Source organism: Lissotriton helveticus, chromosome 6 (assembly GCF_964261635.1).
Source record: "Lissotriton helveticus chromosome 6, aLisHel1.1, whole genome shotgun sequence".
Classification (NCBI taxonomy): Eukaryota; Metazoa; Chordata; class Amphibia; order Caudata; family Salamandridae; genus Lissotriton; species Lissotriton helveticus.
In genome coordinates, this window is record NC_136067.1 from 1,617,874,314 (window position 1) to 1,617,890,095 (window position 15,782).

General features: G+C 44.4%; 1 protein-coding gene across 1 annotated transcript in view; it reads right to left on the reverse strand.

The window, feature by feature from the left end:
- Positions 1–4,771: 4,771 nt before the first annotated feature.
- SLC1A4 (solute carrier family 1 member 4) overlaps positions 4,772–15,782 on the reverse strand; it is a 202,586-nt gene continuing 191,575 nt past the window's right edge. The window contains exon 8 of the mRNA XM_078649416.1: positions 4,772–6,066. Within this exon, the coding sequence (XP_078505542.1) occupies positions 5,832–6,066 (235 nt within the window). The 3' untranslated portion in view covers positions 4,772–5,831. The remainder of the gene's footprint in view (positions 6,067–15,782) is intronic.

Here is a 15,782-nt window from a genome sequence, read left to right on the forward strand (position 1 = left end):
AAAGGCACAGTTGGTGCAATCCATTAGAAGCGCAAGAGAACTTACCTGCTCTGGTTAAGTTCTTTCTGAGGTGCTGTGCAGACAAAGGCGTCCGAGCATATGCCATTACATAAATGGTAGGCTTATGTCCTTGAGAAAGGGAGCAAGAGAAGTTCACATGAGACAACTTAGGCCCAGGCAAACAGATTGTGACGAACATCCTGGTGAAATTTAGTAGCACTCTCAGAGAGGAAGCCTTGAGCGCTTAGACTTGGCAGAATGCTTAGGGAGCAGTCTTTGTGGTTGCCAAGCATACATCATCTCACACACCTAGAGACTAGCAATAACACTACCTGAGATCTGGTGGTCTTTACCTTTGCAGTGGATAGAGGCTAGGTACCATGAACAATATAATAATGAGTAACATTTGGCTTTATCCATCCGCCAATGGCACCTTTAACAGCTGCTTAATCTGCGCCATTGCCTCCAAATTAAGTAACAGTTGGGCAGTAGAACGCAGGTCCAGTACCAATGGTATAAACGCTTATGCATGAGTTTGACAGGTTTTAGGACACAACGGAGTGCCTGGTGAGAGCAGATGCATCAAGTTCATCGGATACTTTAGGGGAAAGACTTCTCAGGACCCTTAAAGTAGGAGTCAGTGTTCATGTTGAAAATGTTGTAGGTGACCTTACAGAGATCAATCTCAGCCAGGTAATGCAAAAAAGACATACCATTATCCCCTCTACAAGTGAAAGGGTTGATGTATTTTTCTAGATCCTACTAGCATAGTATTAGCCATCTGTTTTTGTAAAGAGTAATTGTGGAGGATAAATACTGTGTAGGATGAAATTGCCTAGAGTGGTTTTGGTGCCCACTAGTTACGGTACTCAATTGCTTTGTAGTGCCTAGTTATGATGCTCAAGGGAGGAATCATCCACTCCTCAAAATTTGTGACCCCTGGGGATCTAACTAATACTTATATGCAAGCCAGGGCACACATACAATATTCGTCATATGTTAAATCAAGACCAGTCCATTGCGTAGGATATTTCAACCAGGCTTCTAGTATTTTAATTTTCTTTCTTTGGTTGATCCAGCCAACACGTGTTTCGTCATACGGGAATAGCCCACGACTTCTTCAGGGCTGTGTTAATGCAAAGCAGTCGGTAAGCCTCTGTGCCAGTTATAATTCCGAACCTGCCAGGGAGGCAGGGAAATGTAAAGATGCTCCAAGTTTCTAGTCCTTTGGTCCTCAATGTACGGATGACGAAACACGTGTTGTACTGGATCAATCAAAGAAAGAAAAATACAAGAAGCCTGGTTGAAATATCCTATGCAATGTACTGAAATTGATTTAACAAATGACGAATATTGTATGTGAGCTCTGGCTTGCGTATAAGTAATTGTGGAGGACTTTCAGACTGCCAACAGTATCTCCATGTTCCGAAAGGTCTAGGTAACTCTTCAGGAACCACTGCGATTGAGCTGAGTGATGCGGAAAGGGTAAGGCTGGTGGCATAAAGACACAGCCGTCACTCTCTGAAATGAACAGGGCATTTCTTCCTCCTTTGAGTTGTGAATGTAGTACATCTGATGGCGCAGGACTGAAAGCCAGTCTTGGAAAGTTCAAGCCAGAACCAGCAGGACAAAGGAATAGCTGGGGCATTTGAGCACTTTTATAAGGACCTCTACAAGGCAGAGGTGACGGACCCCAAAGAAACCCTGCATTACACAGTCGCAGCATACACCACACTCCTCACGATGAGAGAGACACTCCTCAGGGAGACCAACACATGCCTGAAGGAGGTTCTATCAGTAATCACACACCTGCAACTGGGCAAAGCCACAGGGCAGGATGGGTTCACCCTCGGATTCTACAAGGTGTTTGGTGCCCAGTTCACCCCAATCCTCACCCACCTATATAACTCCTTTAGCGAGACAGGGCCACTTATTGAGAGTATGTGGGATGCGGTAATCACAGTGCTCCCAATCCCATAAAGGACCCCACGCTGTGCTCTTCCTATAAGCTGTTATCCTTGCTTAATGTTGATGGAAATCTCTTCACTGGCATTCTGAACTCTCGCCTCTATCCTTACATGCAAGACCTCATAGACCCAGATCATCCAGGAGAGAAAATACAGTGATAACATTAAGTGCCTGCTGCACCTTATAGACAATGCGACCCACTCACAAACCCCAGCACTCCATATGTCAATAGAAGCGGTGAAGGCGTTTGACTGGTTCATTGTCCCTTTCTGTTGCACACTCTGGACAGGGTGGGTCTGGGATCACAATTTCAAACATGGGTATGGTGTAGCTATGCCAACCCCACAGTGCGCGTTAATGGTCTCTCTCAAAAGGGCTTCAGTTTTGCCAAAGGCATTGGTAAGGTAGGTCTGTTGTCACCGCTCCTCTTCGTCCTCTATATGGAGCCCCTGTTCAAGCGCATATGGGAAAATCCAGTAATTAAATACATCACCATAAGCTGACATGAACAAAAACTAGCTATGCATGCAGCCAACGCCCTGGTAGCACTCACCCAGCCCATATCCTCTTTGTCAGCCCTCCTACAAGAGATAGATGCATTTGGCAGAGTCTTCGGCTTCAAAGCCAACATACAGAAATCACAAGCTCTTAACCTTATTATTCCTCAAGCTGACAAGGTACAGCTGGAACAGCTCCAATCCCATCTCCTAGGCGGCCAAGTAGGTACCCTTCCAGGGGCTAAAAATATATATTCCTCATTCGAGAAAACTGCGAACAGCATTACTCCAATGTACTAGACAAAATACACACAGACCTACAATTATGGAAATCGGGAGGCATCTTGTGGGTGGGTAGGATAGCGGCGCCAAAAATGACTTTACTTCCTAAAATACACTACTCCCCCCCCCCCCACCTCTAAGCATTAAATTGCAACACCTATTGAGACCTTTATTTGGGATGCAAAAAGCTGCACGTTGCGAAGCAGAGAGAGCCTACCTCCCGGTAGCGAATGGAGGCCTACCCACTCCAATTACTACCTTGCATCTCAATTGCGGTACTTATGGGAATAGAACAGGCCACAGATAGAAATACACTGGTGCTTCATCGATCAGGCCATTGCAGGGATACACATCTGGAAAATTCAATGGCTCCTTTAAAAGCACAGTACCCTAGGAGTCTACATCTCACCGGTACTAAGCCTGGGATAGAGCTGCAGTCACAAAAGGCTTATTGTCTTACCTCCACACCCTCACAGCCATCGTTGGCAATCCCACCTTCCCACCGGCCTTGTCCACAGCCGAGTTCCATAACTGGCATTAGGCCAATTGTCAATCAATCAATCAGGGATTTTTAGACCGCAATACTCACCTGTGTGGGTCTCAAAGCGCTGGGGGGTCCGGCTGCTCGGTCATTCGAAAAGCCAGGTCTTGAGGCTCTTCCTGAATGCTTGCAAAGTGGGGCTTCGTCTGATGCTGAGGAGGAGTTCGTTCCAGGTCTTGGCCACGATGGAGGAGAAGGATCTGCCTCCCGTTCTGGCTCTGTGAATGCGGGGGATTTTGGCCAAGGCTAGGTCAACAGACGTAACAAAAACAACATCCCACGCCTCCAATCGAAATATGGATTTCCGGCAGTGGAATGCTGGTGGTACATAATGATCAAACACTGTGTCACGTAACCCATGATCCAACCACAAGGTAACAGACAACTCACGGCTTTTGAAAAATGGCTGATGATCAAAAAGGATAACAAAGACCTGCTCTCAATTATATACCAGTTCCTCAACAAAGCCACAGACACAGAGAAATCACTGGGGCAGAAGGGATGAGAAACATCCCAATCGCTACTTCACCATTAAAAAATGGTCTGACATTCTCCATAGGACGCACATATCCTCTTTCTGTTCCTCTGGAAAACAAGCAATGATCAAAATAACCCATTATTGGTATTAGAAATTAGCTAGATTGGCGAAATATAAAGATAATAGTTCAGATGGCTGCAGGAGCAACCAATCGGGCATCTTGACACACTTCCTTTGGCGCTGCCCCAAACTCAAACGACATTGAGAGTAAGTTCTAAAAGACATCAATGACATCTTTGACAAGAGGTCCCACCCCTCTCCAGCTACAAGCTACATGCGGCTTCCTAACTCATGGAGGACCTACATTCTACACTTCCAGAAGGGAAGTTTATGGCAATGGAGCTATGCCCGGCTAAACAGGTACTCACAGTCAAATGGGACACTGATTTGTTGCCGACACACTCGGACTGATTGCACAAACTATAGGATTTCATTGAGATAGAAAAGTTCTGTGCCTTCTTGGAACACAAGTTGCTGCAATTTGACAAAATGTGGGGCCTATTCCTCCGTTTCTTGGCACAAGACGTCCGATAACTTACATGCCCTCTGAAGCTATGAATACTCTGGCTCATGGGAGGCCAGGAAGCACAGGACTCCCTGGATATGGACTGATCACAGTAGGATGGTGCTCCAGGGCATACAGCCCAGAACACTCTGTATAAAGCACTCTGTATAAAGCAGCAAACTCAGCACTGGTGAGGACCGAAAGGCTTTCTTGGAGACAACCTCTCCCCCTCCTTACTCTACTCCTCCATCCTCCCTTCCCACCCACACAGCCATTCCCGAACCCTCCCACCACATCTTCCCTTTCTACATCCCCAACGTTTTGACTCCCTGTTTTCCCCATAGGCCTTTAGATGTTGGTAAGTCTTTTGTTACTGAAAACAGAATAAAAAAAAGATTTGAACCACAAAATTAATTATTTTGTCACTGCAACAAATGATATAATTTTGTAATTAAAGTTCTATTTTTAATTATGTGACATCATCGAGACAAAAACAAACTATTGACAGTAAGCAAGCCCTTGACAGCAGGAATAACAAAAGGGTATGTGTAAACAGAAAAGATGTAGCCCCAAAACACGCTTTACTTTTTACACTTTTTATGGACTTTGGAGGAGGAAGGGGACAGGATCTCACATCTGCTCAGCACTACCCTATTTTCTCTAACAAACACACACAGACATATACACTCTCTCTCTGCATGCGGCCTCACTCTCCAACTACACCATATTTGTACCATTTACTAATGAACCATATTAAGAGATCACCTTCAAACGTAAAGATTGTGTCCGTGTTGGTTCAACGAGGTTCTTTCACATTTGCTGCATGTACTACACTTCTTCTTTTACAACAACACTGTTTCATAAAAGCTGTTACTTCTTACACACACCTTCTCTTCTTATTTACAACACAATAATTTGCTTTTCCATCGCAACGTTTTTTTAAAAAGTTCAAATCAGCTTAATTTCCCCTTTTATACTCTTAAGCCTTGCTTTGTTGTCACATGTAACCCTGGCTTTTGTTTTGCATTTTGACGCCTTTAGCTGACCTTACATTTTCACTTCTTCATTTATTTCATGCTCACTACTTCTTGAATCTTTTGTCTCGCAAGTGTAATGGAAAGTTTGATATTGGGTGGGTTCATCGTTGACTCTCATGGTCTGACAATTGGGAACAAGCTGCGGTAGGGGTGTGTGTTGTGATTAATGTGGTTGGTCAGATGCCTTTGAAGCCGAAAGTCAGAAGTGTGCAGAAAAACAAATTCACTCATTCTTACAGGATAATTAAAAGACAGAAAGAGTCGTCTAAACGTCACAGTGGTGGGAAAAAGTACAGAAAATTTCAAGAGTAAGACAGAAACAAATATGCCGCCATATTTGTTGGTAGTGTTTCTGTGCACAACAGAACCCACAGTCAAGTAAAATGAACTTGGCCCCGCCTCCTTCTCAGTGTGCCGCCACATTAGGACCCCCGCGTGCTGAAATTAGGAGCTCCGCTGCTCCTCACAATACTGACTCCTTGTTATCCGGGTCGGCGGGGCTCGGCAGGCTGAAGCCGGGATTCCTGTGCGTGACCAGCGGGGACGTTTCCGCCTCAGACCTGGAATTTGGCACGGCCTCCGTCTGTACCTCTGTCAGCTCTGACTGGTTCCGCGCCATTTCCTTTTGATTCAGATAATGGAGGATGCCTGCTCCCAGCGCGTCCCCTTCAACATTCACGACAGTGGTGGTTCGATCCCTGGGGAACAAAAAACATGGTTATCAGTGCCAGCCGTGGGAAACTGCACTTCAGATCAAATCTCATCTGAATAACATGGCTACTGAGAGTTTCCAACGAACTTCAATAATAATAATTGCTATTTCACTATGCAGTGCCTTTTCAGAGTAGTTAGATTCGAAGGGTTCCAAGGCACAATCCCTAAGGTGTGTGTGTGGAGGGGGGGGGGGTGTAAAGTGTAAGGAAAGATGTAGTGAGGCTGTTGCGGGGCAATGGAGGGGATCCTGTGAAGCGGAGAGAACTAGTTGGAACATCCAAGCTCACAGCAACTGCAAGTAAATCAATTATCACATGCACAGACACACACAAATTCATCAATAAAAGAGGCCACAAAACAAATTTTGTTTTGTCCAATTAAAATGCAGATGTGTACCAAACAAACAAGAACGGAAAGAACACAGGTTCTTTCTTTACGCTTGGATCCCCCTTTACGACTTGATCGGGAATTTCCCATCAAATAGAAAACAACAAGTTAGGACCGGTTAATCTAAACCCAGCTGGAGATCAGTTCTTTGGGGGTTTGCTCCTATTCATTGTGTATGAGTGTGCCATCAACCTCTACTATCTTAATTTCAGTAAGTATGCTGACAAAACCTAGATCCTCCTTCTACTAGTGAGAGATTTGCCAAAAAAACATCAATAATTGAATGTAACACATATTTCCTGGATGAACACATTTTCCTTTGTTTGAACACAAAAAACTGAAGTTGTCATCTTTGGGTGCGGACCTAAGACGAATCCATCCCTGACTTTCACTTGGCCTCATATGTTGTGCCAAACTCTAATCCGAGAAATAAAACAATAAATCTTCTAATCCTCTTTGTCACGGAGATGTCTTCTGTCCTTGTGATAAACCTCTGATGAACTTTAGGGGGAAAAAATACCTATCCATGAAGAGAAAAACCCACCCTCTCCTAAAAGTCATCTCATATAATTTGATCAATCAATCAGGATTTATAAAGTGTGGATAATCGGCGCTTGCAGGCCCCGGAGGTTTATTGGAACAGCCAGGTTTTGAGGGACATTTGGAATTCCGGAAGTGAGGTGATGGCCCCGAGGTGCGTGGGGAGGCTGTTCTAGGTCTTTGCTGTGATGTGGTTGAAGGAGCAGCCTCCACTTCTGCTTCGGTAGATGGGAGGAGCATGGGCAAGTGAAAGGGAGGTGTCTCTTGATGGTTGGTGTAAATTCAGGCGGTGGTTAATGTCGGCGGGTCTCTGGTTGTGTAGAGCCCTCTGTGTGTGGGTCAGCAGCTTGATTTGGCATCTCTTCTGTACAGAGACCCAGTGGAGTTTCCTGAGGTGGGGTGTGTTGTGGGTGTGTTAGGGAAGGCAGAGGAGGAGTCTGGTCTGAAGACTGTGGGCGATTCCTTTGTAGAGGGCATTGCTGTAGTCCAGTTGGCTTGTGATGAGGTCTTGTGCCACGGTGCTTCTCGTGTGTAGTGGAAGAAACTTGAAGATCTTACGTAGCATGCGCAGAGTGAGGACACAGGCAGAGGAGACGGTATTGATCTGTGATTTAGTGGTGAGCTTGTTGTCAATGATTATTCCGAGGTTTCTGGCACGGTTGGAGGGAGTAGTTGCGGGTCCTAGGTCTGATGGCCACCAGGACTTGTTCCATGTGTTGCTGCTGTTACCAAAGATCAGTATTTCTTGTCTGTGTTCAGCTGCAGGGAGTTGTTCTTCATCCAGTCAGCAACTTTTGTCATGCAGCTGTGGAAGTTGATTCTGGTGGTGGTGGGATCGTCGGGGCAAGAGCTCTGTCCTCTAAAGAATGGAATATTACAATATTGTCTAAGCTTGCCTTACAAAAACCGCTAACCCACATAACACAAGTAAGGCAAAGAAATGTTTGGATTTAGCTCAACGTCTGACCTATAGGTCTTTGTTAAATCTGTCACACTGCACTTTACAATCTCAGATGTATCTCTCATTCAGCCTAACCATATAACCACTAGCAGCAGAGTTAGCTATTTTGGCATCTGAAGAATTCTAAACTCTTATTTGGATTGAGCTACTTACTATAAACACATCATCTAACAATTACTTGGTTCTACACTTGAACTAAAGCTTGGCTGAGCTGGATTTGTATGTGATTTTGGAATCCTGTTCTCTTTTAGAATTAAAAACATTTGACCAGATAATTCAAATGAGTTTCTTTTGAGGAAGATCTAGGTAATTATTCTAAGAAAAAACATTAGATCTTGCGAAATCCATGGATGTGGTGTTAAGGCACAAAATAAGAAAGGCACATTCTAATTAATTTGATGCTTTAACAAGTGGTTAGGTACCTTGGCTAACATGAATTTAGATTCTGTACACCGATTTGTTTTCTCAATCTATTTTGTGTAGTTTTAGTTATTGGTAAAATCTATTGATTGTGGATCAAAAGTAACAGGATCTGGATTCCGGCTACAGGCCTTGTTTCATAATCCAACACAAAACAATGATGGACGGAATGTTGAACATTGTCAAACATTCCCCCCCCAGTCACAAATCTGGGTTTAATCCATAGTTATCTCATTGTGTTTCCCTTGTTTCATAATCCCCTTTATATGGTATGCTTGCTTATTGATTTTGTATGATTTTAATTAATTACACAATAACAATTTGGTAATTTGCTTTCTTAACACTTAACCATTTAAATAGTTCTCCCAGAAAACCTCTCTCAGTGAGGTTAAGTAGCCAGAAACCACTGCTTCAAAATGAGAGAATCAAAATAAAAGGCCATTTATCTACGATCGCATTATTAGCATGACATAAATATTTTAAACCTGGGATGGAATAAATATATAAACAATTTTCCACTGAGCTTATATTTTGTAAAGGATGCAGGATAAAAAGGTCCAGATTCAATTCTGCACACACACAGATCTGTAAATGGTTTGATGAAAGTCCACATTCATCCACAAAGCAATGTTTATAGCATATTCATATGGACGAGCAAACAACCAACCCAGTTAAGGGGCTCTGGGTGGATTGGCATATGATCCCCATGACCATCGCTGTATTGCCACAACTAACACTCATCTCACTCAATCTGATTAGGGAGCAGTAGCTACAATCAACCAGGAAGTGTTTTGTAACCCTAATCTACTTGAAAAGGCTAGAGAAACATTTTGAGTAAGAAAATAGGCAATATATTGTAATGCCAATGAGAAATACCGTAACTTTAGTCAAACAATCATTCTCCTAATGTTCTGCCCCCGATTTCGTCTTGCACGTACGGGAGGTAGAGCCTTTGTAGTGGCCACCTCCAGACTCTGGAATCTATTACCATCGGAACTTAGATTTTTGACATCAGAGCCTGTGTTTCGAAGGAAACTTAAGACCTGGCTCTTCTCTCTGATCTAGCACATTTTCTATCCCCTTGGACGTCTCAGAACTTCTCTGGCTGTTGTTTGTCTTCAGCGCCGGGACACCCCCGTTGGGGGTAGCTGCGCGCTTTACAAGCTTATAAATAAATAAATAAAATAAATTCTTGCCATGCTATGACATCCCAAGTTGGGTGACTGTTTATTAGAATGAGAAACTTCAAGAATGGTGACAAAAGCCTTAGCCTCAGCCTCTTCACTGCAAAGTCCTATCGACCACCCCTTCCTCCCTCATGTTGAGCCTTTTTTATATATGTGGGGCACTTCACAATTGAGCCTTCACAATTTTTTTCCTGAAAAAGTATCCAACGCAAATTTGTGTCCTGTTTTCCCCAACATGTTGGGGATTCTAAAGATAACCAGGGTTTGTGGATTCATCGAGAAAATAGGCACCATATATCAAAATGTTGGTGTTCCTTGGGAGTATGTGAAAAACATTTTTCTAAAAACTGCCTCAACAAAACGTTTGCTGTGCTAAGATCATCACCATCCTAGCATGAACAAGCAAAGTCATCAACCCCCCCTCACCGCAGTTTTTGTATTTTTCTAAGGTGGTAGTCGATTTTCCTATTTTTTTGTGGTTTCTCTTTGCCATTTCTGGTGGAAAAAGGTCTTAAACACACTTCTGATCTCAGAAAGCTGTACATTACCTCCATCAGACCCTTCTGATCACAGGGATGTATAGTGGTTGTTAGTTTACCAAAAACACCAGACACCCCCAGCGAATAATGACAGTTTCTTGTGTACCAACCATGCAGTATCCGAATGATACTATGGCGTCAGAACAAACTGATTTATTATAATTAAAGAAGAAATCATCTATTAGCTTCTCGTTTGCCTCATTTGGCCAGGATAGTGTCTTCCCTTATCTAGCACGGTTTGAGAAAATACATTTTAAAGGTTCGGATGGGATGTAATCCAATCTATTCATCCCATCCACATAGGACTGGGGTGCACAATAATAGTGGTCCTTGTTCCTGCCCTTTAAAAGTCAAATGTACTCTTATGCATATTCTTATGGATTGCGTTTTTTATCTCGCATATCGGATCAAGTTTTTAAGACCTTTGTTTTTTAAATATGGCGCTCTTCATAGGAACAAAGCGGTGGAGTTATTGTCTGAGATGCAATATTTAGATGTGGAAGTTTTGTTTGCTAGGTTTTTACGATCTGTTAAACAGAATTTTAAAAATGAAATGTAATGGGGGTGGGGTAGCGAGGAGGGGGTCTCATTTAAAGGTTTTCATTGTTAAGTGTGCTTTTAGAAAGTTTTATGGACAATTGTCTAAATAAACTTGTCTTTGAACCTGAAACCATATGATACAAGCTATTGAATGAAAATTGGGTCTGAAGGGCACTAACACATTTTTACATGTGCCCAAAACACTTATTTTAGGGATATTGGGTATTTGTACAACTGTGAATTTGGGGTTAACCATGGTATCATGTGATTCAGAGTAAGTTTTCAAAAACTTACATTTAGAAGCCACACATGGAGAGAAATTAAATTGACAATAACAAATATTCTATTATTGTGCAGTCCTTTACTTCTCACGATATAAGCGTTACCCCACTAGTGTGGCTGGTCTCATCACCTGCGAAAGGAAAGGCCCCAAAATGCATTGTGGAGCCTTCAAAAATGTTGCCTTGCAAATGGACACATTTTGGCAATATGGGCAGTTTCAGTATCTTGGCCCAGACTCACCTGCTACCACTGGAAACCTCCTACACCCAGACACTTTTGAAAACAGGACGCATGGGGGAGTCTAAGATGGTGTGAACTGCATGGATTCCACTATGTTTTCCTAAACATAATGCCCTGCAAACCTCAACCTTTGGCTAAATTCACACATGTTCCTCATATTTCTGTGAGGGAACGCCCTAGAGTCTGTGGTGAGCCACAAAATTCCAACCACTGAGCGTTCACATACTTCTCCCAATAAAAACGTTAGAAGCAGTGAGGAATTGAGCTGTGCCCCCACCCAATGATGCACCCCCAAAGGGGGGGCAGGAAGATCTTTAGAGACAAGGGAAAAATAGATAAAACAAAAAAGGGAAAGGGAAGCAAGAGGAAATGTGAATTTTTGTATGTATAGTTTTGGCATATGGGCCAACAGAGAGGGCTAAATCCCAGTCTTGTCTCACTTACCATAGGGAATAACTGAACAATTTCGACTCTGAATCAGCAGGCAACCAGGGAACTCTACAAACCTGAACATTTCTGAAACCTAGAGACTGAGCCACATTCAGAGTGTTGTGCATGGCTCCCACTATGTTTTCTTAGTCATAATTCCCAGCAAATTTCAAATTTTGGCTAAAATAACAAGTTACTTACTTTTGGTTAATCCTCTTTCTAGTGGATAATCTAACTAACTGCAGATTTCTCACCTCAGAATATTCCCCAGGTGCCAGACTGGTTCCTGGAACTTTTCTTTGTAATGTACCTGCCTGCCGCTAGGTAGCAGTGTTCAGCTCCATGTTGGCTTTGTACCACCCCTGAAGTATTTATATAAGTATATAAGCGCCACTCTGCATGCTGATATCAGTCTCTTATTTCCCTTTCAGAGCCCTCAGATGTGGTGTGTGACCAGTTGTTGGTAGCAGTGTGCTGATCTCTAACTTGCCCATTTTTAGATGATAAAAAGTGACCACTCCACAGAATGGGGTGGTGGAAAGGCAATGAGGAGTCTTTGAGTATATAGAATATCCTCCAGAAAGAACGTTACTAATGGTAATTAACTTGTTTCTCCTGATGAATACTTTTAACCACCGATTCCTTACCTTAGAATAGATATCAAATCAGTACCCCCGCTCCGCTAAAACGGAGGGTCTGTGGAGTGGACTTAGACCAAAACGTTCTGTAGGACCCAGTGGGCAAAGTGCCTCTTCCTCCAGAATTGGCTGTCAAAGCACTACTGCTTTGTGAGCATATACACAGATGCCCATTTTGCAGCCTGTCAGACGCCAAGGCTGGGCACTCTGCAAGCCAATTGCAGTGGTAGCAGCCTTAGTCCTGGTGGAATGGATTCAGAGACCTTCCAGGGACTACTTCTTGGCGAGCTTAAGACAAAGGACTATCCATCTCATCACAGTCCTCAACTATATAGCTTTCCCTTTCTTTGCTCCAGAGATTCCCACAAAAAGTTGACTGTCTACTTGATGATTATTTGTACAATTAATATAAAAGCTCAAAACTCTTTATAGATCCAGACGATGGAGCTTGTACTCTTTTAAGGGGTGAGGGTGAGCAAAGCAAAGAAAGCAGGCAGGGTAATAGATTGCTCTATATGAAAGAGAGTCGACATCTTAGGCAAGAATGCTGCCTCAGCACCAACCGGTCTGGGAGAAAGGTGGTGTATGGTAGTGTTAGACCTGTCAGCCTTAGGGTGGTCTCCCCTACATTTTTGCCCTTTTTGCCTCCCATTTTTACCTTACATTTCGTTGGACTTAGGACTCTGGGCGCCTCACCACTGCTAAACAGTGCTGAGGTGCAGGTGCTCTTCCCTAAAACCTTGTGAGGCTGGCATATCTGCCACAAGCCACGGCTACCGCAGCAAGGTTTAATCCTCCATAGGCTAACATTGGGAACCTCCCCTTATGCGATAACTTCTGACAGGGACCTAATAAGTCTATCATGTTTGGTCTTGTTGGACTCGGGGCGGAGAACCCTTTTCAATGATATATAGGGTTTGGGCATTACTACGCTAGGGATCCCACTTTTATAAAGGGGACCTTTTCCTGCCTACACTTAGATTAGGCTGCAGACTCACCCCTCCCCTCTACATACTGATAGCCTGCCTGGGTTGGGAGGTGGGAGTGGTGATTCACACCTTCTTCCCTGGGATGAGCTGTGCTGGGCTGCCCACTGTAGCCTTAACGGCATGTCTCTCGTCACTGTGACAGCTAGGTCAGGGAAGGCAGGGAACATACCAGAACTCCCTGGACTCTTCCAGAAGCCCCTGCCCCCAGATCCTTCCAGAGACTTCCACCACTTTCTAGCCCCTAGACTAAAAAGATATATAAGGGAGGGTCCTGGCCTCACATTCTTGTTACACTGCTGGACCTGGAAGAATCCCTGCTGGAGTGAGGACTGCTGCGCAAGAGGATTGCCACTGGGAAGGGGGCTGACTGCTCCAAGGAACTGCTGCCCCACAACCTGCTGAGCTGCCCTACTGTCTGCTGATCCTGCCCTGCATGGGAGACTGCAACACCACCACCAGAGTGTCTCCACAACATCCCAAAGGAACTACTTTTCTTTGAACAGCATTTTAAAGAGTCTTCAACCTTTTAAAGATTGCCTTTTTGGGACTGCACCCTTTTTAAGCTAAAGGAAACTACCTGTCCTTGGACCACAGCATTTTAAAGACTGCCCTTTGGAACAGCAACAACACTCTCAAGATTTGCCCTGCAACGCTGTGCCTGCCGTCAGCACTGCTTGCCCCGTGATCCTCCCAAGGGCTCTGTGATTGCCTCTGCTTCTGGCGCAAGCTGACTGAAACTGGCCCTGACGTCACTGCCACTGGGATCGGAGCGCACTGTGTAGCGCCGAGAAGCGAAGCGCTGTGTGGCAGGAGGCTCCATCGTTGCCCCGGACTTGGAGGGACTGTTAAGCGCTGTGCTAAAGGAGCGCTGTGGGGCCGTGACCCCCACCCGTGCAGCGCCTGCTGAGCCCGAGGCCCCAGGGGGAGAGGAGCCTCGCACCCGCGCCCGCAACCACCACCCCAGGTAACGCCTCAGTGCAACCAGGCTGCTGCGAAGGGGCGGGGTGCGGGTTGGCCGGGTACCTGGAGTGTGAGCTTTGTGCTTGGCTGGGAACAGTCCTTCACTGACCGGCCTACGGGGGCATAATTACTTGGTAATTGACACTGGGGCATTTTTTAGCATTACCAGCAGCTCCTGGGCAGCCGCACTTCCTACGCTGGGAGCATAATTTCTATGAGAGGCACACTTATTACGCTACAAGGGAACTTTGGCCTAAGAACCTTCCCACAGAGAATTTTGACCATAAGAACCTACCTCAAGTGAACTTTTGCCATCCAAGGACACTGTGAGGAAGACATTACCAGCAGGAGCCCTTGGCACACATGAGCTTTTGGTGATTTGATCAGGCCCGGGAACTGGATATATTCCTATTGATTATTGATCTTGCTTGGAAACTGGAATCCTTTTTATATTGATCAGGCCTGGGAACTGGATTCATTCTTATTGATTATTGATCTTGCTTGGAAACTTGAATCCTTTTTATTATTGATCAGGCCTGGGAACTGGATTCATTCTTATTGATTATTGATCTTGCTTGGAAACTGGAATCCTTTTAATTATTGATCTAGCCTGGAGCTGGATTTACCTGCTTTTGGTTCTCGCATAATTTTTAGATAAAGAAATTCTGATTCTTATACAAAACTGGTGTGGTGTTCCTTTTGTGAGTGTTTTTACTGTGTCATCGCCGTTTTGTGTTGCACAACTACTTTACACATTGCCTCTGAAGTAACGCCTTTGCTGCTCTGCGCCAAGCTACCAGGTCGGAAGCGGTGGTCCCTACTTGGACTAGGGTGCATACCCCTGCCAACTAGAGACCCCGGTTCTAACAGGTAGTTACACTGAAAGTTCCGAAATTCACTCATGCAACAAACTGACATAATTGCGAAGAGGAAACCAGTCTTCAAAGTCAAAACATGCAGTGAGCAGCTAAGTATCACCTCCAAAGGTGTGCACATTAGAAATATCAAGACCAAATGCAGGTCCTACTGTGGCATCACACATGGTTTGGGAGGGAACATGTGAGTCAAACCTTTTCAAAATTCGATCAGAACAGGTGATTTAAAGAATGGTTGGACATGTAAATGCAGAAAGGCTGGAAGGACCTACAAAAAACCTTTATTAGTGCCCACTGCAAGCCCTTGCAGGGCTATAGATAAACAAAATGTCCAAAAGCTTTGCTTTTAAGGGTTCAGTTGCCAAACCAAGCCACAAATTTGTCCCAACGACCAGCATAAATGGATTTCAAGTAAGGACGTCTGTTGGCAACCAACTATGACATCCACCATCTCAGGTCAAACACAGTTACTTATTGACGCTCACCCCCCCCCTCCACATGTAGGAGTAGGTTGTGCAGATTCATGTTGAGCGCTCTGCCCTGTTGCTTCCACGGGAGGCAGATGTTTATGCCTAGAAGTTCCGGATACCTCACTCACCTGGCCCAATGCAGTGCCACTAGAATGACTTGGGCCCAGTCGTTCTTGATCTTTTATTGAACCAGAGGCAAGGGGGGAAAGGTGAACAGGAGTCCCTTGCTTCATTTCAGCCAGA